General features: G+C 42.0%; 1 protein-coding gene across 1 annotated transcript in view; it reads right to left on the bottom strand.

Annotated features, from left to right (window-relative positions):
• COL4A3 (collagen type IV alpha 3 chain) overlaps nucleotides 1-21,641 on the bottom strand; it is a 146,663-nt gene that overhangs the window by 21,966 nt on the left and 103,056 nt on the right. The window contains exons 27-41 of the mRNA XM_062197363.1: nucleotides 20,729-20,821; nucleotides 19,898-20,002; nucleotides 18,143-18,240; nucleotides 17,372-17,522; nucleotides 16,828-16,941; nucleotides 15,678-15,845; nucleotides 14,438-14,527; nucleotides 13,930-14,064; nucleotides 6,023-6,121; nucleotides 5,195-5,284; nucleotides 4,720-4,859; nucleotides 2,650-2,776; nucleotides 1,661-1,741; nucleotides 1,202-1,300; nucleotides 956-1,003 (exon numbers count right to left, since the gene is read on the bottom strand). Coding sequence (XP_062053347.1) covers nucleotides 956-1,003; nucleotides 1,202-1,300; nucleotides 1,661-1,741; nucleotides 2,650-2,776; nucleotides 4,720-4,859; nucleotides 5,195-5,284; nucleotides 6,023-6,121; nucleotides 13,930-14,064; nucleotides 14,438-14,527; nucleotides 15,678-15,845; nucleotides 16,828-16,941; nucleotides 17,372-17,522; nucleotides 18,143-18,240; nucleotides 19,898-20,002; nucleotides 20,729-20,821 — 1,638 coding nt within the window. The remainder of the gene's footprint in view (nucleotides 1-955; nucleotides 1,004-1,201; nucleotides 1,301-1,660; nucleotides 1,742-2,649; nucleotides 2,777-4,719; nucleotides 4,860-5,194; nucleotides 5,285-6,022; nucleotides 6,122-13,929; nucleotides 14,065-14,437; nucleotides 14,528-15,677; nucleotides 15,846-16,827; nucleotides 16,942-17,371; nucleotides 17,523-18,142; nucleotides 18,241-19,897; nucleotides 20,003-20,728; nucleotides 20,822-21,641) is intronic.

Here is a 21,641-nt window from a genome sequence, read left to right as displayed (position 1 = left end):
AAGCTATGAAGAAGCTGCTCATCTCGCAAAACACTGGCATGAGAAATCCAGAGCTGCTGTCTGTTCGGCACAAAAACTCACATACAGCTCAAATAACATGTTCAGTGAATTGCCATGTCTGAGATGTTAAGTTACTGGGTAACTCTTAATAAGAGCATGGACCACAAGCTCAGTCTGGGAGCGGGATTAAGAACTATGAAGGGCTGGCGCCGCAAATCAATAGGCTAATCCTCCGCCTTGCGGCGCCAGCACACCGGGTTCTAGTCCCAGTCGGGGCGCCGGATTCTGTCCCAGTTGCCCCTCTTCCAGGCCAGCTCTCTGCTGTGGCCAGGGAGTGCAGTGGAGGACGGCCTAAGTGCTTGGGCCCTGCACCCCATGGGAGACCAGGAGAAGCACCTGGCTCCTGGCTTCGGATTAGCACGGTGTGCCGGCAGCAGCGCGGCGACCGCGGTGGCCATTGGAGGGTGAACCAACGGCAAAGGAAGACCTTTCTCTCTGTCTCTCTCTCTCTCACTGTCCACTCTGCCTGTCAAAAATAAAAAATAAAAAAAAAAGAACTATGAAGATAACAAGGTGGGCAAGGACTGGTATCATATCATTAGTATATATCAGGATAGCAGGAAGGGACACTCATGGGGAAGCCACCAGTTCCACCTTCTTCCTTAGAGATGATGCACTGAAACCATGCTGACAACAAGTAAGCAAACACATGACAATTATTTTTTTAAAATTTTCATAGAAGGAAATCCTAAAATTGATCACAGTTTCTTGTTAGTTCCCTTTGTTGTGATTATAATAATTAAACATTGTATAGCAAATACTAAGACTATAAACACATTATCATTGGGACTTCTTGAATTCACTTGGTTCAGTTCATGTTATATATCAAGCATGTTAGACTGGATTCTGTCCTTGGAAATCTGAATCACTGACTCACAGAAGAAAAACTGCTTACCTTTAGCACCAGGGTGCCCTCTTGGGCCTGGATGGGCTCCCAGCAAACCTGAACAAGATAATTTTGGCATATTCATATTTGGTTAATTTTATATCATGCATATCACATACAATCATACACCTAGCCCATGTTAAAGGTAGTTAGTTCTATCAGAGAAGAATTTCTAGAGTAATAAATGATTACAATGTCATTAATCATTCTATCTAGAATAAAGTCAGTGGATCAGAAACCAAGGGCAGGTTGTACCTGTTTCTCCTTTTTCTCCAGGTGGGCCAGGAATTCCATCATGCCCTTGGTTGCCTCTCATACCCACTGGCCCAGGAGGTCCTAGGAATCCTGGAAGGCCTGAACAAACAAAAACCAAAATTAAAACCATAGCATTCAAATAGAGACTTATTTCTTACTAGTGGAATCTTGGTAAAGGTGCTGAGTCTTCAGAACTTTAGTTCTGCCACGCTAAGTTAACATTGAGAAAAACTGCACACCTGAATATGATAATAAGAGTTCTCACTTTGGCCCATTTAGACTGGAAGATATTTGAATTAGATGGGTAGACATATTTAAGCATGCTTTTCTGCATTTTTGTCTTGGTCCTGAGTAACTGGGAGCTGCTGTCTATGGAGCAGTGAATGCACAGAGATTCTAACCTCAGGAGGAAGGGCTCCTTGTCATGAAAAGGAGTTAGAACAAATACAAAAATGAAACCTGGAGGGCCTTTTATTCCTGGGTGTCCAGGGAAGCCTTTGACTCCTTTAGACCCCATCTCACCATCAGGACCCGGCATTCCTAGAAATGAAGAGAGAGGCTAAGGAAAAAGGACACCGGAAAATGAATGATTACAACAGTGGCTGCAATGGTTCCTCCAGTCTATCTGTGCTAAGCTGGCCTTAGGAGGCCCACCACCCGAGGCTTTTGTCCTGGCTGCTCTTTCTCCAGGGAACCACACAGATGTGTCCAGCTGTTTTCAGACCTTTGTGACCATCAGCCATATGGGCCACTCAACAGCCAACCTGTTGTTTTAATGAGGAGTTACAGTGTATTGAGTGGATTGCTTAGGTATTAAAACCCAAAGCTGCAACCCAATAGCCTCGCAGGTGTTTTTAATAAAACAAAATAAAGCAAAAAAAAAAAAAAAAGCCTGAATAAACGGATCATTAAGTTAAAATAAGGTCAGTAGTGTGGGCTCCAATCCAATGCAACTGATGTCTTTAGAAGAAATTAGGACACAAACACACAGAGGGAAGATCCAGAGAGAGCTCAGCCACCTATCGCAAGGAGAGAGGTTTCAGAAATAACTAAGCCTGCCAACTCCTTGATCCCAGATTTCCAGCCACCAGAACTGCGAGACGATAAACTGGTTAAGCTTTGATACTTATCTTGGAAGCTTCTGCAAAGTAATACAAACACAAGGACGTACAATGAGCTAACATTTCATGGCTCTAGGCCGAATTTGTTGAGGCAGCACTGCAGGAGTTGTGCTAAGTGGAGCAGATTTTTAGACTTCAGTCCACCCATGAGGCTGCTCCTGATTAACTCACTGTTTCTTAGTGTCTTGATTTGAAGCTCACAGTTGAATACAAACAATGGTAGCATGAAGCCTTTATAACTTTGTGCTTACTAAGGTGATTCCAGGAGGTGAGGGTCGCACCACACCTAACTCTTCGGGGTCTCAGAAGTGTAAAGCCAAGGCTCACCTGGAAGGCCAGGGCTTCCGGGACTTCCGGGGACTCCTGCAGGTCCAGCAGGTCCTGAATGTCCGGGTGGGCCAGGTGGCCCTCTTTCTCCTTTCTTCCCCACGTCACCTGGCAGTCCTGGATCCCCCTTAAAGTCAGTCAAACACCTTTAAAATTCTCATATAAGCAGGATATGTGGTTAGAATTAAGTATAAACTGTATGTACGTGCTCATCAGTCCATATTCAGTGTCTGCTCTGTGCCAGGACCATGATAGAAGCTGGGAACAGGTTGACTACATGGTTGGGGGGGGGGGGCAGTACAAAATGAGAATGAAACTGTCTCTTTAAAACAATTTTTACAAAGTTTCAAGACAGCAACAGCAGAGCATGAAGCCAAGCGTGGGATCCTTCTTAGCCCAGGACCTTGGGGACTTCACAAGTTGCATAGCCATGGAGCTGCCCCCTGCCAGGAAGTAACAGGAACCCTATGCTGCCCAAATCTGTGACACATTAAGCCTCTGCCCGGCCAGAGCTTCAGAGACCAGTGGGGAGAAGTCATCACACAAATCTGTGATTGCAAAGTGTGATGACTGGGGGTGAGAAACAGACCAAACTGTTCCTACAAATGCTGTGCATGCAGAAAATTGTATGTCAGCCACAATGATCTAATATTTACAAAGTCTGTACTTCAGTTTTATGATAAACCGGAACACATGGGTTTAATGGTGACTTAAAAATGTCCACAGTAGCTGATTAAAATATACTACACTGTGACTCTGATTTGCTGACATGAAAAAAACTCAGCTCATCTTGTGTTCGATGTACAGTTTTAAAAAGTTCTTCTGGTGGTTACCTATGAAAATCCTAAATCTCAATGAAACAATCAATTGAATTGCAATCAATTGTAATTGAATCAATTAAATGTAATCTAAGTAAAATAGGTCTAATATGTCAAAATAGAAAAAAATGTAAGTCAAAATATCTCTTTAGATGGAGACTCTTTCTGGTTTTCATATCCTTGTCTAAGTACAAAGGGCAAAGAAAAATTGCCTGTGCTTTTAAGCATTACAGAATTGCTTTCTTGGGTCTGTGTGGCATCAAATTTTTTTCTTTCTTGTTTTAATAATTGCTAGTGGAGAATGTGGTTGGTGGAAATCTTCAGGAAATGTGGCACTTTATTAAAAGAGAGGGAGAAGTTTCCCTAAGTAACAATTTTTATGTATTGGAGCTCCATGTTTTTGAAAATCTGATGAAGAATACTCTTCCCCTATAAAAACTTGCATTAAACATTTTACATTTAATTTCAGGAGATTAGTGGGTTTCTCTTACAGGCCCATGGAATCCTACTCATGAGAATTTCTGTGAATTATTCTATAGTGATCTAGCTTTAGTTCTTAGTATAACTGCTATATACAGAAAGATTATAGGGAAATAAACCCAAAAATGCTACTAACCCCCCCCCCCCCGAGATATTTGGTTGCTACTTCTTACAACACACTAGCCAGGCCTATGGCATCTAACCTCAACTGGACAGCACTGGAATTGAGAACATTGTGACAAGACAAAAATATCCTGTGTAATGGAATAGAAATACTTGGTATTCTAGAACAATTAAGAGAGACACAACTATGTATTTTAGGGTTTTGTTGGTTTTTTAATGATGCTCAGAGGTTATTTTATTTACTTACTGTATCTTAATAAGACAAGCGTTTTGGATTACAAAGTTTGGAAATTTCTTTTTGCAAGTCTGAGCAAGAAAAGTCTGTAACTAGCAACTGTGCATCAAGAAAAAAGCCAAACAAAACCAACAGTCAGCTGTCAGGTTGTGTGGGCCTGTAGTCACCCCCTTCTGGCAGCACACTTAAATGGCAGGGATGGTGTGGGAAATTCCTTGGTAGCTCAGCCTTTCAGAAGTTGAAAGCTATGCGATGGGCATCCTCAAATGTGGAGACAGGAAAACATTCAAATAACTCCAAGAAAGAACAGGAATGTTTTCAATTTGCTCTTTCCACATCGAATTTGGGTCATTGTTGATACTTCAAGGGGTCCCCTCCAGCAACAAAATATGAATATTTCAGTGACCAATGTACCTTTGGTCCTGGTGGTCCTGGCCTTGTACCTTCTGCATAACCTGGCTCTCCCTTATCTCCTTGAAGACCGGTAATACCTGGCAGGCCTGGTGTTCCAGCCAGACCTGGGAGTCCAAAAGTCCCCCTTTTTCCTTTAGAACCTGAAATTAGGAAAGATATCAGGTCAATAGATAAGCACTGGGGGTCTTGAAGTTTCCACTTTTGGCCCCTGCACAAGCCATGTTTCTTCCAGGAAATTGGTATTTAAGGATCACAAATGCATCAGGAAGTTATGCTACTGGATCATTTTTATATAACAAAAATGTTATTTTGTTCTCACTGATTTTCCAGTTGCGCAAAGTGCTTTAGTCTAAAATAAAATCAAGTTATATTGCACAAAGTTTCTACCAAACAGAAAACCAAAATTGCTGCACAACAAATCCAGAAGTGTGACTTATCACCAGCTTGTGGCCTCCAAACAGGACCTTGTACATACCTGGCACACCCATGTGTCCCATGGTTCCTGGCTCACCACGTGGCCCTGGCTCCCCAGGACTCCCAGTGATTCCCAGATCTCCTTTGGGACCTTGACAAAAAAAATTAGTCATACACCTTGCATAGTTCCTGGACAGAAAAGGTGCACAATAAAAATTTGTTGCTTGCATGAGTGAATGAATGTGCCTGAGTTAGACCAGCTGGTACAGGCACTTGTGTGGCTGTCCTTGTGCCCTCAGATAAGGAGAGGAGCTGGAGACAGAGAAGCATGTAAAACTATAGTCGATTCTTGTCAGCAAGACTGGGTTTCAAACATCAAAGTCACCCTAAAAGCAATGGCAGCAGGAAAGGTGGGTTCCTGTGACCATATAATAAGTTTCTACCTGCATATTGAAGCTTTAATGACGTGTGGTTTATTTTGTTACTGAGGTGGTTATGGGGACTAGCAGGCTGCTTGAGTTGTCTGAAATATTACTTTGTAAATTCAATAATTTTTTTAAAAAAGAAAAGCCCCTAAAATACCTTCTAATTTGCATATTTGATGTAATATTGTACTAAACTATTATTTATAATACATATCAAAAATTTCAAAATAAAACTATGACTCATTATATATAATACATGCCTATAGACACACACACACACACACACACATATATATATATATGAAATACATGCCTTCTTTGGGTTTGATTTAGAAGTGAATCTCTGCTGAAGCAGCATTGGAGCAGAGTTCATAATCAACCCAGTATGTTTAGAAACAAGTCTTATTACATTTCGATCTAAGGAAACTTAAAACATGATATTTCATTTGGAGACTCAGCAATACCTGGTGGTCCTGGTGGTCCAGGGGGCCCTTCAAGACCTTTTAGACCGGGTAAGCCTGGGATGCCTCTGTTTCCTTTCTCTCCTGGATTTCCTGCAAGTCCTAAAGTTAAAAACCAGATATTAAAGATACAGATTGGAATTTTATCAGACTCTACACATCCTACTTTAAACCAATAGGATACTGTGGTAACATAGCATTAGATATTTGTTAAGAGGATGGGCAGGTAAGGGCTTGTGTCTTTTTAGAAAGAGGATTAAAGCCGGCGCCGCGGCTCACTAGGCTAATCCTCCGCCTTGAGGCGCCGGCACACCGGGTTCTAGTCCCGGTCGGGGCACCGATCCTGTCCCGGTTGCCCCTCTTCCAGGCCAGCTCTCTGCTGTGGCCAGGGAGTGCAGTGGAGGATGGCCCAAGTCCTTGGGCCCTGCACCCCATGGGAGACCAGGATAAGTACCTGGCTCCTGCCATCGGATCAGCGCACTGCGCTGGCCGCACCGCGCCTACCGCGGCGGCCATTGGAGGGTGAACCAACGGCAAAAGGAAGACCTTTCTCTCTGTCTCTCTCTCACTGTCCACTCTGCCTGTCAAAAAAATAAATAAATAAATAAATAACAAAATAAATAGAAAGAGGATTAAATGAGATAGTATTTATAATGTATTAGCACAGTTGCTGGTAAGAGTTAGTCTTCAATGAACACTAGTAATTATCATAATATCTACACTTTAAAATAAAATAATGTTGGGGTCGGTGCTGTGGCGTAGCAGGTAAAGCCACTGTCTGCAGTGTCAGCATCCCATATGGGCACCGGTTTGAGTCCTGGCTGCTCACTTCTGATCCATCTCTCTGCTATGGCCTGGGATAGCAGTAGAAGATGGCCCAAGTCCTTGGGCCCTTGCACCAGCATGGGAGACCCAGAAGAAGCTCCTGGCTCCTGGCTTCGGATCAACCCAGCTATGGCTGTTGCTGCCATTTGGGGAATGAACCAGCAGATGGAAGACTTCTCTTTATCTTTCTCTGTCTTTGCCTTTCTATAACTCTACCTTTCAAATAAATAAATAAATAAATCTTAAAAAAATAAAATAATATTTTAGGAATCAGTGGCCTAAATACCTTTTAAGCTTTTTTAGTACAGACAGAGCATTAGGGACTGGTGCCATGGTGTAGAATGTAAAGTCGCCACCTCCAATACTGGCATCCTATATGGGCACTAGTTCAAGTCCCAGCTGCTTTACTTTCAATCCAGCTCCTTGCTAATGACCTGGGAAAGCACTGGAGGGTGGCCTAAGTGCTTGGACTCCTGCACCCACATGGGAGACCTGGAAAAAGCTCCTGGCTCCTGGCTTTGGATAGGTGCAATTTCAGCCACTGCAGCCGTTTGGGGAGTGAACCAGTGGATGGAAGATCTCGTTCTCTGTCTGTCTCTCTGTTTCTGTGTAACTCTGTCCTTCAAATAAATAAATACATCTTTTTTATGTTTCACTTGGCTTTTTTTTATATAGAAAGCTTTTATTTAATATAAATTTCATAAGTACAACTTTTGGATTATAGCAGTTCTTCCCCCCATATCTGCCCTCCTACCCCCAAACCGTCCCAATAAATAAATCTCAAAAAGAGAGCATTATGGACTATGCTATTCCCATCTAAACTATTCTGCTGTCAGCCCATTTATTAAAATGATAATTTATTATTAGGTAAGTCTAAAGCCTGACCTAGAGTCACACTCATCACTGGTAACACCGCTTGGTTTGAAAGCTCATACACTTCCCAGAATACCTTTCTCCTTTCCCTAAAACATGGCTTTGACACTATTCTCTTGCTCATTGCTACTCACTGATCTCCATTACCTACAGAGTAAATGATGAACTCTCTGGCTGTGAAGCATTCCGCAACCTTTCTGTGGCCTGGTTTTGTGTCTTTTCTCAAGCAGACTCACTTCTCAAGGCTCTTTTCTTGTCTATGTATTTATTATTACGTACTTTTGAATATGATTAATACATGGGTCTTATGCTGAGTACTGGACATATAAATAAATCTAATTCTTTTCCCCTAAGTTTTTAGTGTTTAGCTGAGGAGCAGCCAACTCAGCAAATAATTATCACCCAATTAGATAAGATCTGTAATACAGTTGGGTCCAATACACTACTGGGAAGAATTTCTGGAAAAACAATATTTTGTAGCTCATTTTTTTTTTTTTTTTGACAGGAAGAGTTAGACAGTGAGAGAGAGAGATAGAGAGAAAGGTCTTCCTTCTATTGGTTCACTCCCCAAATGGCCGCCACGGCCAGAGCTATGGTGATCTGAAGCCAGGAGCCAGGTGCTTCTTCCTGGTCTCCCATGCGGGTGCAGGGTCCAAGGACTTGGGCCATCCTCCACTGCCTTCCCGGGCTACGGCAGAGAGCTGGACTGGAAGAGGAGCAACCGGGACAGAATCCGGCGCCCCAAATGGGACTAGAACCCAGGGTACTGGCGCCGCAGGCGGAGGATTAGCCCAGTAAGCCGCAGCGCCGGCCTGTAGTTCATTCTTTAAATTTTTAAAATAAGATTTATTTATTTGAAAGCCAGAATGACAGAGAGTGACAGCAAGACAAGGAGAAAGATCTTCCATCTGTTGGTTCACTCTCCAAATGGCCACAATAGCTGGGACTGGTCTAGTCCAAAGCTAGGAGCCCAGAGTTCCATCTGGGTCTCCCTCATGAGTAGCAGGGGCCCAAACACTTGGGCCATCATTCACTGCCTTCCCAGGTGCATTAGCATGGGGCTGGATCAGAAGAGAAGCAACCATGACTTGAACCAGCATTCTGATATGGGATGCCATCGCAAGCTGTGGTTTAACTTACTGCACCACAACACTCTCCCCCAGTGGCTCATTCCTGGAAACTGAATGAGGGCTAATGTGTGCAGAAAGCACTGGATTCCTGATGAGAAAATAGGGGCTGGCTGTGGCGCAGTGGGTTAAGCCATGGCCTGCAGCCCCAGCATCCCATACGGGCATCAGTTCAAGTTCCAGAAACTCCACTTCTGATTGAGCTCCCTACTAATGGCCTGGGAAAGCAGCAAAAGATGGCCTGAGTTTCTGGGCTCCTATCATCCATGTAGGAGACTTGGAAGAAGATCCTGGCTCCTGGCTTTGACCTGGCCCAGCCCTGGTCATTAGGGGACTGAACTAATGGATGGAAGAACTCTCTCTGTCTCTCCTTCTCTCTTTTAACTCTTTCACATAAATAAATAAATCTTTTCTAAAAAAAGAAGAAAATAGTCTGTGCACATGAGTGGTGGATAGCAGGGGTGCCGATTATTGTGTATTTCCCGTTGTGTCATTTATTACAAACTAAAAATATAATTGTATATAGTTTAGAGTGTTCATTTGCTTAATTGTTTTTAGAGGTTGGCAAAATACAACCTTTGGACTCAATCTCGTTTGATTTTGTATGTTTTGAGAGCCCAGGGTTGTTTTGACAGCTTAAAAGGGTTATTTTTAAAACAAAACAAAGACAAAAAAAGGGGCCAGCCCTGTGGCATAGCGAGTAAAGCTGCTGCCTGCCTTCTATATGGGTGCCGGCTTGAGTCCCCACTGCTCCACTTCCTATCCAGCTCTCTGCTATGGCCTGTGAAAGCAGTAGAAGATGGCCCAAGTCCCTGGGCCCCTGCACCAGCATGGGAGACCTTGAAGAAGCTCCTGGCTCCTGGCTTTGGGTAGGTCCAGCTCCAGCCGTTGCAGCCACTTGGGGAGTGAACCAGTGGATGGAAGATCTCTCTCTCTCTCTGCCTCTACCTCTGCCTCTCTGTAACTCTGCCTTTCAAATAAATAAATATATGAATAAATCTTTTAAAAAAAGACAAAAGTCAAGAAGAATAAGCAACAGGGGCCAAGGTCTAAGATATTTACTACTTGTTCTATACATAAAATGTTTATAGGTCCACTAACGTCTCTTTTCCTCACTAAACTACAGGCTTCACTGTGACCAGGAGACAAAGTGTTTCGTTTGCCTCTGTGAATTCAGGACATAATAAAATGATTACGGTATTAAAAAATAATTGTTGACTACATGAATGTCACGTGGCTAGAGAGAAAGGCAAACAACAAACGGCAAAGCTACTTGTATGCCAGTCTAAGAAATCTGAATTGTTTTTGTTAGTAATCTTTATTTTCATTTTTTAAATTATAAAGGTACACATGCACTTGAGCACACACATGCACACATACAAATCCTTCCAATCGCTGGTTCACTTCCCAAAAGCCAGGGCTGTGCCAGACCAAAGCCAGAGTTTAAGATTCAATCAAGGTTTCCCCCATTAGGAGCAGAGACCCAAAGACCTGAGTCACCACTACTGCCTTCCTGGCCATATAGTAGCAAGAAGCTGGAATCAGAAACAGAGGAGCTGGGACTTGAACCAGATACTCCAACATGAGATATGAGTGTTCCATGTAGCATCTTAGCTACTGTGCCAAATGCCTTATTCAGACATTTGAATTCTTTTTTCTTTTATAATTTATTTAATTATTTGAATGTCAGAGTTATAGAGAGAGACAGCAAGAGACAGACCGAGAGGTCTTCCACCTGCTGGTTCATTCCCCAGATGGCTGTAATGGTCAGGGCTGGGCCAGGCTGGAGCCAAGAGCCAGGAGCTTCTTCCAGGTCTCAAACATGGGTGGCAGGGGCCCACGTACTTAGGTCATCTTCCACTGTTTTTCTCAGGACATTAGCAGGCAGCTGGATCAGAAGTGGAGCAGCAGGGACACAAACCAGTGCCCATATTGGATGTTGGCATCGTAGGCAGTGGCCTCACCAACTACACAAAAATGTTGGCTCCAACATTTGAATTCTTAAGCCAGAGGACTCTTGGAAAGATTTTGGGTCAAGAGTTTGATTTGCTCATCTGAATCTTATGCATAGTTTATATTCTCTTTCATGAGGCTTCTCTGTCTGCCCTAGTCACTTTGTTTACTGCTTTTCTCAACTCCTACAGGGCTTACTGTTGGGGTACCTGGCAGAACAAGTCTAAGCTTTGAAACCAAAGGTGTCAGTTTGAGGGCCATCCCTGCCACTTCCTATCAGACGGACACTGGGTAAGTACCAACTTTTCTATTGCCCATTTGTAAAATCTGATGACAGCAAGGAGAGTTCTTCCTCCTAGGCTTATTATGAAGATTGACTGAGTCAATATTGATTTGTAAAACTTAGAACAGTACCAACACATGGCAAGTGCCACATGGGTCTTGTCTTTGTTAAAAAACAAAACAATACTAATTTGAACTTGTGTTATTCATTATCTTTTACACTTGCACCTAAGAGTCCCATGCAGTCCCTTCCAGGAAAGAATAGTGACAGTGCTTATTGGTGCTCTTAGGATCTTGTGCTGATTACAGTAGATGTCTTTGAAGTAGAGATTCAGATTTTTTTTACAATGCTCATATTGAAATCATACAGGACTAGATAATATGACTTTTCAATCTGTGCTCTTTGGTGATGCATTGAAAAAACTGTACGCATACATAGGAACTGCTGTGATGCATACTGTACTTCAAGTGAGAAAAAGTTTTGATAGAAGCCTAGAAAGAGCATGTGTTCCTCTATACAAGGGAAATTCTTCAATTTTAAGTTAGTACCCATTGTGCATTTATGCCTGCAGATCCACACTTGGGTGTATGCTGTTCATGTATTTTTTTTTCCGAAATGCTTCTGCATTCCGCTAGTCACCCACAATAGCCTGGGAAGTGGTGTCTATGCAGACAGTTTATGAGGATAGGAAATTTGTGCCAGGATGTCTTCATATCTTTTTTTTTTTTTTTTATTTTAGACAGGCAGAGTGGACAGTGAGAGAGAGAGAGAGACAGAGAGAAAGGTCTTCCTTTTGCCGTTGGTTCACCCTCCAATGGCCGCCGCGGTAGCGCGCTGCGGCCAGCGCACCGCGCTGTTCCGATGGCAGGAGCCAGGAGCTTATCCTGGTCTCCCATGGGGTGCAGAGCCCAAACACTTGGGCCATCCTCCACTGCACTCCCTGGCCACAGCAGAGAACTGGCCTGGAAGAGGGGCAACCGGGACAGAATCCGGTGCACCGACCGGGACTAGAACCTGGTGTGCCGGCACCGCAAGGCGGAGGATTAGCCTGTTGAGCCACGGTGCCGGCTAAAAACATACTCCTTACAAGTCAGTTATTTCCAATGATTTCCCATTTTTTCAATTGATAAATTTGTTGGATTACATCACTTTTCAGAACTCTTGCCACTCCTGTTGTAGCTTTCCTAACTCCCTAAAACCAGTTATTCCATTTCTCTAGGGTGTTCTACAGCACCCTGTGCAGGATTTTAAAAGCAAATCTTCACTTGGACCCAATTCTTCAGGGGCCGAGCACAGAAGTGTCTGTTGGATGCAATCTCACTTCTAAGAATTCATGAGAAATCTCTCAGAATATGATCTGGTTTTGCTACTGCAAAGACATTTTCTTTTACTCCATCTATGCTATGCTTTAGTTCTTCCCCCTGCTATGAAAGAGTGATCTTCAAAGATAACATTTTATCCAGCAACTCTGTTTTTCTAAAGTTACTGGGACTTAAACCTGGGTAAGGAAACTTGAGGGAGGCCTTTTTAAAATGCGTTTTTGTATTGATTGTATTGATCATCTGACAAAAACTGCCAACAAAAGAGCTCAAATAATATGAGTGGGTTTGAATTTTAGCCCATTAACTACATCTTGTGATGAACAGAATTTATAAAGGGTAAATTTTCTTTAAAGCATACTATACTTTCTTTTTAGTAATTATTCTCCAAAGGATTTTTAGGCACAAGAAGTAATTTTTAGATGCAACTAGAAAAATTTATTCTGGCAGATGACAGAGTAAAGTAAATTTTGGGGTGGAATTTTTAATTTCAGCCAGAAAAGTTTTTCAATGTGGAATTCTCTAAGAGTTTAATATTTCCCATGCTTGGCAAAAAGAAGGTTTTAAGACTTCTAATTTAAAAATAGACTAGTGACAAAATGTAGAACTAACTTAGAAGCAAAAAATTATACATTAAGGAGGCAAATCACTATGGGAGGCAAACTAAGACCCAATTCTAGTTCATGTTCAGCCCTCAACTGCTGTGTGGCTTGGACAGGCAGCACAACATGGCCCTCATGGTCCTCATCTGTCAGCAAAAGAGATTAGTCTGGATAATTTCTTTTTTTTTTTTTAAGATTTATATATTATTTACTTCAAAGAGTTACACACAAAGAGGAGGAAAGGCTGAGAGAGAGAGAGAAACAGAGAGAGACAGAGAGGTCTTCCATGTGCTGGTTCATTCCCCAGATGGCTACAATGGCTGGAGCTGTGCCGATTGGAAGCCAGGATCTAGGAGCTTCGTCCGGGTCTCTCACACAGGTGCAGGGGCCCAAGGACTTGGGCCATCTTCTACTGCTTTCTCAGGCCATAGCAGAAGCTGGATCAGAAGTGCAGCAGGGCTGGCGCAGTGGCTCATTTGGCTAATCCTCCGCCTTTGGCGCCAGCATCCCATATAAGCACCGGGTTCTAGTCCTGGTTGCTTCTCTTCCAATCCAGATCTCTGCTGTGGCCTGAGAAGGCAGTGGAGGATGGCCTAGGTGATTGGGCACCTGCACCCACGTGGGAGACCCTCCTGGGAGACCAGGAGGAAACATCTGGCTCCTGGCTTCGGATTGGTGCAACTCCAGCCATAGTGGCCATTTGAGGGGTGAACCAACAGAAGGAAGACCTTTCTCTCTGTCTCTCTCTCCCACTGTCTAGCTCTACCTGTAAAATAAGTAAAAAAAAAGAAGTGGAGCAGCCGGGACTTGAACTGGCGCCAATATAGGATGCCAACTCTGCAGGCGGTGGCGGCTTTACCTGCTATGCCACAGCACCAGCCCCTGGATAATTTATTAGTTCTGAATCTAAACATAAGAAATTCTTTACCTTTAGGCCCTGGTTCTCCTTTGTCCCCCGTAACCTGAATTAATCGTGAAGGTGCAGGATTTCCTTTGTCTCCTTGTTCCCCTTCATCTCCTGGGGGACCTCTCTGGCCCTTTACTCCTCGGATTCCAAGGCTGCCTAGCAGACAGGAGAAACAACATCAAACCCCTCGCTCTTTCAGCAGGTCCTGGGCATTCGAAAGTGAACAGGGCTCACACGAAAACAGAACAAAGCCAACAAACAAAAAACAGGTATCTGGCTGAGAATTCAATAAGTCATTTATTTCCTTGAAGAGGCAGCCAGTAAGGGTGGTGGGATTAGGCCACCAGTGAGAATAGAGGGTTCCATTGAAACAGGAAGAAGTAATAGAGGAAAACAGAAAAATCACACATGTTGTTCTTACAGAACTATTTTTCCCCCAAAGAATGAAATGCAATTTACTTTGCTGTAAAAGAAATGCACATGCCCATGCCTTGTGATCTCTGGAAAGACAAGGCTCTCCAGCACTTACCCCTCTGCCCAGGATAGCCGGGACTCCCGGGAGGCCCAGGAGGGCCTGTGGTTCCGGGATAGCCCATCATCCCCATCTTTCCCCTTTCACCTGTGGAGACACAGGAACAGAAAGCAGCACAGGTATAGAATGAGAAAAACAAACTACTCCATAAGACAAGGACATTTGTATATAGAAATTGGTAGTTGAACCACAGGTTGGTGAATAGAAAGATAACTATGTTAGGAAATGGGTCAGTACATGATTTTTTTTTTTTAAATCTATTTTCTATGTGGAAATCATTGGCAGCAAAATAACTTTGATGGATGAGAACAGAGAATGTTGACATTTTGGAGAATTCCATCTTCCCACTCCCTTACCAACAGCTTCCTATTACAAGTATATCCCTTATTTTATTTTCTTTGGTGCACTTGTACACTTGTATCTAGTTGAGCATAGCTGTTAACTACAGTTACTATTGCTCCCCTAACAAAGGCAGGGAGTCTTGTCTCTGGTGCTTAGAATGGTACTGGCATGTGGCAGTAACACCGAAATATGAACAAAAGGATAATCTGTCAATCAAGCTGCTAATTTGGGCTCTTCTGGAGGGGGCATCAAATGAGGTCCTTATGCCATGAGGACTCTGTTGGGATATTCTCCCCAAATATCTACGCTATAAAAACAGCCATGAAGTAAAAAAGATTATAAACATCTCTATGTCAAAAAGGATATAACATAGACAAAATGGGCAGATTCCTGTAAGGAAACATACATTTACTAAAAGTGACTCAAAAATAAGTAGAAAATCTGAATCCATCTCTAGGAAGTGAAGAGATGGGGTCATAATTTAGAGACTTCCCACAAAGAAATGCCCAGATCCAGAAGGCTTTAGGGGTGAATTCCACCAAATGTTTACAGAATAGAAATTCTTCCCAAGCTCTTCCAGAAAATACCAAAGGAGGGAACACTTTCCCAGTCTGAACTGATCTGTTAAGGCCAGCATTACTCTAATACCAAAAAGGATCACACAGCACAATTAGCCATATCCTGGTAATTGTGGAATGAGGTCATCTTGCCACCAACATTTTACCACCCTCTTGCTCCTGGTCCCTTATAAATCATTCAAAAGGGAAAAAATTATACAAATTGAAAGCAAAACACAAAGCCTAGAGCCTACGCCTATGCACAGTTTACATTGCCACCTTGGTAGGAAAATGTGGCAGAAGATAGAAGGAGGAAATAAGAGCATGCAAAAGGATACCTGGTGGCCCTGAGAATCCTGGATTCCCTGGAAATCCTTTTGGACCAGGCGGTCCCACTTCACCTCCATGACCTGGCATTCCAGGTGGTCCTGGTTCCCCAGGAAATCCTGGTCTATCCAGGCCTGGAATCCCTGGGTCTCCTTTTGGCCCTGTTTCGCCTCTTCTGCCTAAATATGAACGAATGAATGTGTGATTGAATGAGTTAACATACAAGTTCTTCCCCCTACACCAGAAATACTTTATGGCTTTAAATATTTAACTGTGTGCTTTTGGGTAAACCACATTTGTTAATGTATTTATTTGTTTATTGTTTTCTAATGTCCTCCTCCACAAAATTTCTCAGATCCCTTCTGGCTCTAATACTGTCTGTTTCTGCGGTTCACGTAGTAATAACAGTGTTAAGATTTGTGTCTATTTCCTAGTCCCGAGGCACATTCTAGGACTACCTTCATGGCTGGCTCAGTCTTTAGCCTGCAGGAGGTTTACAGAGTCACCCTTGTGGTGGTGAGCCACCAGATGCTTCTGGAAACAATAATAACATCTCTATGACAATAAAGGTCTTGGCTAAAATTTTATTTGTGAACACGTAAGCAGTGTGGCAAGTAACAGACATTAGCTGAATTCTAAAGACTTTTTTCCACAGATGGTTGACCAAATCTGATGGAGAGGAGACAAAAAGTGGACATTCAGGTTGCACCATTCAGATTTATTTTCATTTATGTTGTCTGTAAAGCAATCAATTATGTATTTTTGTTTATAACATGTTAAACTGGTATCTTTAAATACATCTACTCTATTTTAATAAGAATTTACTACTTTGATATCTTATGGAAGTATTAAAAGTAAAACCTCTAGAGTTTATATATGCACAAGCAAATGTAAATGCACTATCTAATCAATCTCCAGTGTCCAGATTGATGTGTGTGTGTCACGATCCAACTCACTACATTAATTTCAGGTCTCTTCCTCTGAAGGCACTGCACACTGCTGGGTGGCACAGGTTCCTATTTATGGTATGACATTTCTCACTGAGCAGTGTTCAGCATTTGTTACTGGACAGTTCCCACGTTAAGTAGCAAAGCACACACCAGGAGTCTCTGGTTGCCTGCCCAACTGGTAACTATGACTAGTTTCAGAGTCTTCTCCTACCTGGTTGTCCCATCAGTCCATTTAAGCCTGGAAGACCCTGGGCTCCCCTGGGACCCTGAAAGCACCTTCCTGGTAATCCTGTTTCTCCAGGTGGTCCATGCTGCCCTGGATCTCCTGAGAGAGAGAGAGAGAGAGAGAGAGAGAGAGAGTCCAAGAGTATATTCAGGTGCCAAAACCCAAGGTCCAAGTATTGCTACCCCAGTCATTCTTCTATGATTCCTTTCCCCCATTAAACTGGACCTATACATAATACACCTTTCATAGAGTACTCTCACGAAAAAGGAAAGGAAAGGAAAGGGAGGGGAGGGGAGGGGAGGAGAGGGGAGGGAAGGGAAGAAGGGAAGGAGGGAGGGAGGGAGAGAGGGAGGAAGGAAGGAAGGGCAGCCAAGTTGAATGGGAAAACAATTAGGCCCCATAGATCCTATTTCTTGAGCTAGATTTTTATTTGACAAGAATTCTTCACCAATAGAGCACCTATACACTCAGTTTACTGCATTTTAGCCCAGCTCACAGTGGAGAAAAGTAATCACACTTGCTATTGTACCTCGTGGTCCATCAAGCCCTTCTTTTCCTGGAATTCCAGGGAGACCTGGAAGTCCAGGGAGTCCGATTTCTCCATATTCCCCAGAATTGCCTCTTTCTCCTGGAAAACCTTGTTTTCCTGGTTCTCCAGGCATGGCTAGAGCTGGTTCTCCCTATAGCACAGAAATGATGTTAGTTTTGCTATAGAATGCTTCCCGATCCTCACTGATACTGGCTAGTCTCTATGGCTGTTTCCTTGTGGAGACACTGAGTCCCTCCTGCACAGCCAGCACCCCTGGAACAATTTTCCCTTTTGAGTTACAGTTGCTGATTTTTCTGTAACGTTATGCTCTATAGTGCTTCAGGATATGTAGCCTCCACTTTTTTTTTTTTTTCAGAAGACTAAGGAACTGTCTGTAGGCTGAACACTCTAGATATCTTTACTTTTGCAAACTTCTGTCATAGTTTACCCACAATTCTTTATATAGAGTTCTCCCATTCTTAAATACTCTGAATGTTTAGCAGACCACCAAGGAAGAAATAGAGCTGCAAAGCTGCCTTATAACATCTTCTATTTTCCTTTTTAAAAGGGAGGATGGTCCAGAGAAACTTTTAAAAAAATTTCATATCAAAAAGATTTCAAATCACCATCATCTACAAATCTATTTCTCATTTCTACACTCAGAGAGAGAGAGAGAGAGAGAGAGAATCCTGCCTGGGAGAGGTGCATCCCAACTGGTCTACTGTGGTCATCCTCTTCCCCATGTAAGTTTGAGTTTTAAAAATTGCAGACCTTGGCTCCTGGGAGGCCTGGCTCCCCAGGTATCCCTGGCTTTCCCATTTCTCCAGGACACCCCGGTGAACCCTTTGTCCCTGGAAAACCTTGGTCTCCTGCAGAAGAAGAAAAAACAATAAATGCTCTAGGATTTGTCTTACTGAAAGATTCTGAGCAGCACCACTCTTCTTTTAATCTAATATTTTTATATGGAAATAACAAGGGATATTTTCATGAAAGTTTGAATGATGAGAAGACCAAGTGATAAATTAGTACTTAGAAATGTTCATATCAGATTATGTTAGTTTCCAATGAAAAGAAAACTTTCTCCATTTTATTGTTAAGTAGGGCTACAATTTTGATTCATCAACTCTTCCAACCACTGATGCTGGTTGATCATATGACTGACTAACTTTTTATGTAAAAGCATTTCTGTATATTGCACAGCTGAATGGATTTTTCTGTAAATCTATATCCATGCAAGCCTGACTCAGATCAAGATATAGAGCTGCTCCAGAGCCCTAGGTAGCCTTTTCAACATGCGCTATTCAGGAGAATTAAATCTTCATGCACTGTAGTGTCTGTAGTTCACAATGCATTAACTTCTTATGCATTTATAATAAAATTGAGAAAGGAGGCCCACACTTCAGTGTCTTGGTTCTGTGATTCAGAAAGCGAAGTAGGGCTGCCTTCAGAGAGTTCCTTCAGGCCCCCAATGTGGACAATGTTTAATTCACAGCTAGTTGATTCAGTGGGTTCAACTGTACAATTGTAAATCTCCAATTTCAAGGAGATCTTGGGCTGGTTCTGGTCCCCACGGTTCACAGTCTTCTTCCAGAAAGTAAATCCACAGAGCTACAGAACCAGGAGGCAACTTGTTTATGCAGAGTCCAAGAAGGAGGAGGAAAAATGTGGGGTAAGCACCAACACATCATAAATCATTGGGAAGAAACTCACAAAATTGGAGTCAAAGCCTCCTTGGGACTACATGATAAATGTGTTTAGTTTTTCCATTTCGACATATATATGTTGAAATTAACAGGCTGGTATTTGGGCAGAATTGATATATAATAAACATTGATGACATGTTAATCCTTGAGGCAAAATCCCCAAAATGGATTATATCTTGACAAACATCTTACATAATATTGAAACAAACATGAAATGATCATAGGACAACCCAGGGACTGAGGTCACTTTGTCGTCAGCAGGAACAGAATTTGGAAGACCTCATCAGTGGAGAGAGCCTTAGCTTGTTGTTGGAGCTCTCAGCATCTAGATTGCTTCTTTGGGCGTGTTTCTCCTTTAATGGGAAAAATCATTTTCTTTTTAAAGGAAAATAACTTTTGTAATTTATTTTGGTGTATATAGGGAAACCTGCTATTTGTTAATTAATGGTGCCTTTCTTGTTTAAAAAGTAAATGTATAAACTGGAGAAATGTATGAATATAAAAAATATGGTAGTTAACAAGTAAAGAAAACATCCTCATATTACCGTAATCAAGAAGAATCATTATTACCATCTTGCTGAATTTCCTTCCAGCTTTTTTCTATGCATTTTAAAAAACGTGATTGAGGTGAGAAAGCATAAATCATTGGGAATTCTGCCTTTTCACCTGGGATTACTGGAAGATTTTCTGCCTATTTCAGACTCTTTACAAGATGTCATTTTAAAGGCTGTTATGGGTGTCGCCTATTTTATTCACTATTCATATTTTCTGTCTTTTTGCCATATTTATAATGAACCTCATGTTTTTAAACATTTAAATGTACCTTTAGGTCCAGGAGGCCCAGGAAATCCAATTCCTGGAATCCCTGGTTCACCATCAGGTCCAGGAAGACCAGGGTCAGAACATCTGCCCCTCAGTCCAGGGACACCTTTAAAATACACACACACACACACACACCAGTGAGTAACTCTTTCATCTTGTCTTTAAAAAATGTCTAAGTTCTCTGTGTCATCCCCATCTTTTGTGGAAATTAAGACATACTCTTAATATAACCTCAATTGTATGTTATATATATATAATTGTATGCCATATATATATATGCCATATATATATATGCCATATATATATGTATAATTGTATGCCATATATATATGCCATATATATATATATATATATATATATATATATATATATATATCCGTATCCACGGATTAATCATTAGAAGCTGCAAAGAATTTAAAGAAAATTTAATTCCTAAAAAGAAATATTCCAGATATCTTGAACTAAGCAAGTCTCCCTCCATGCATGCAAAATTAAATTTTAGATAATTGGCAAAGAAAAATGCTGTGAAAATCATCCTGGAAAATCATCACACTGGCAAACAGCCTGCTCCCCACCAAGACCCATGAAGATGGCTCTTCTCTACAATTCTTAAAAAATTTTATCAGTGCTCCTTTGGAGCTTTTATATCAGAAGCACCAATGGGAATAATTCAGGTAACTTCAGAGGACAAAAGCAAGACCCCTGCCTGCTTGCTTATTATCTGATGACAGCCAAACAATATATTTTTTCCTTGTAATGGGGGCAGTGTTTTTCTGGGAGAGTCAGGTGCTATCTGCTGGCAAGGCCTGGACTTGGCCAAGGGGATACTCACCAGGTGGACCTTGGGGGCCAGCACGGCCAGGGGGCCCTGGAGGTCCAGGAGGGCCTGGGACTGCTGTTGAAACACTGGGTTCCCCCTTAGGACCTTAAGAAAAGTTGAGATAATAAGAGAGGGGTGCATATTGAAGCTTTTCTTGAATAACAGAAAATTATGATTACAACAGGTTTACAAACATACTCCCCAAAATAACAAATACTCTCTGACTCTACAGACAACTAGCTTAAGGATGACCAGCCCATAGAAACTTTCATAATAAATCCACAAATACTTATAGGCGTCTCTGATTGTCTAAGCCTTGTTTTAATGAATAGCTCAACCTGCTGGTCTATTGAAAGAGAGCTTAGTTTAAAAAAAGATAGGATTACTCATAAGACTTTTTTTTTTTTTTTAATTGAATGCCCAGTTTTCATAGGAAGGCAGCATGGTATTTGAACAAACAGTAAGTTTGACAGGCTGACTTTGGTTTGAATCTTGGTCCTGATATTTATAAGATTTGTGAGCTTGGGCAGATATCTTAACCTCTCTAAGTTCCTCACCTATCAGCAGAGAAATAAGTCCTGCCTAGAAAGTAAGGATTCAAGGTAGTGTCCTAATTACAGTGGCCAACATTCAAAATGTGTTATTGATTAGGGTTATCCATATAATTGTATGCTTATAGAAAAACAGGTTTACAGTATATCATGGGAAAATTTTGATAAAATATTCTACAATAATGAGCTCCTTCGCTAAAGAATCACATTCAGAAAGAATAGAAGAAGGTTTGATGATGCATTGGAATAGAGGTCAGGACAAGTTTTATGTTAAGGGCCAGGTAGTAAATAATTTAGACTCTGGTTCAAATCTTCATTGCAACTACTCAACTCTGCTACTGTAGCATGAAAGCAGCCAGAGAAAATGCCTACAT

Source organism: Lepus europaeus, chromosome 1 (assembly GCF_033115175.1).
Source record: "Lepus europaeus isolate LE1 chromosome 1, mLepTim1.pri, whole genome shotgun sequence".
NCBI lineage: Eukaryota > Metazoa > Chordata > Mammalia > Lagomorpha > Leporidae > Lepus > Lepus europaeus.
Note: the sequence above shows the minus strand (reverse complement) of the source record. Positions and strands in the feature narration are given on the sequence as shown.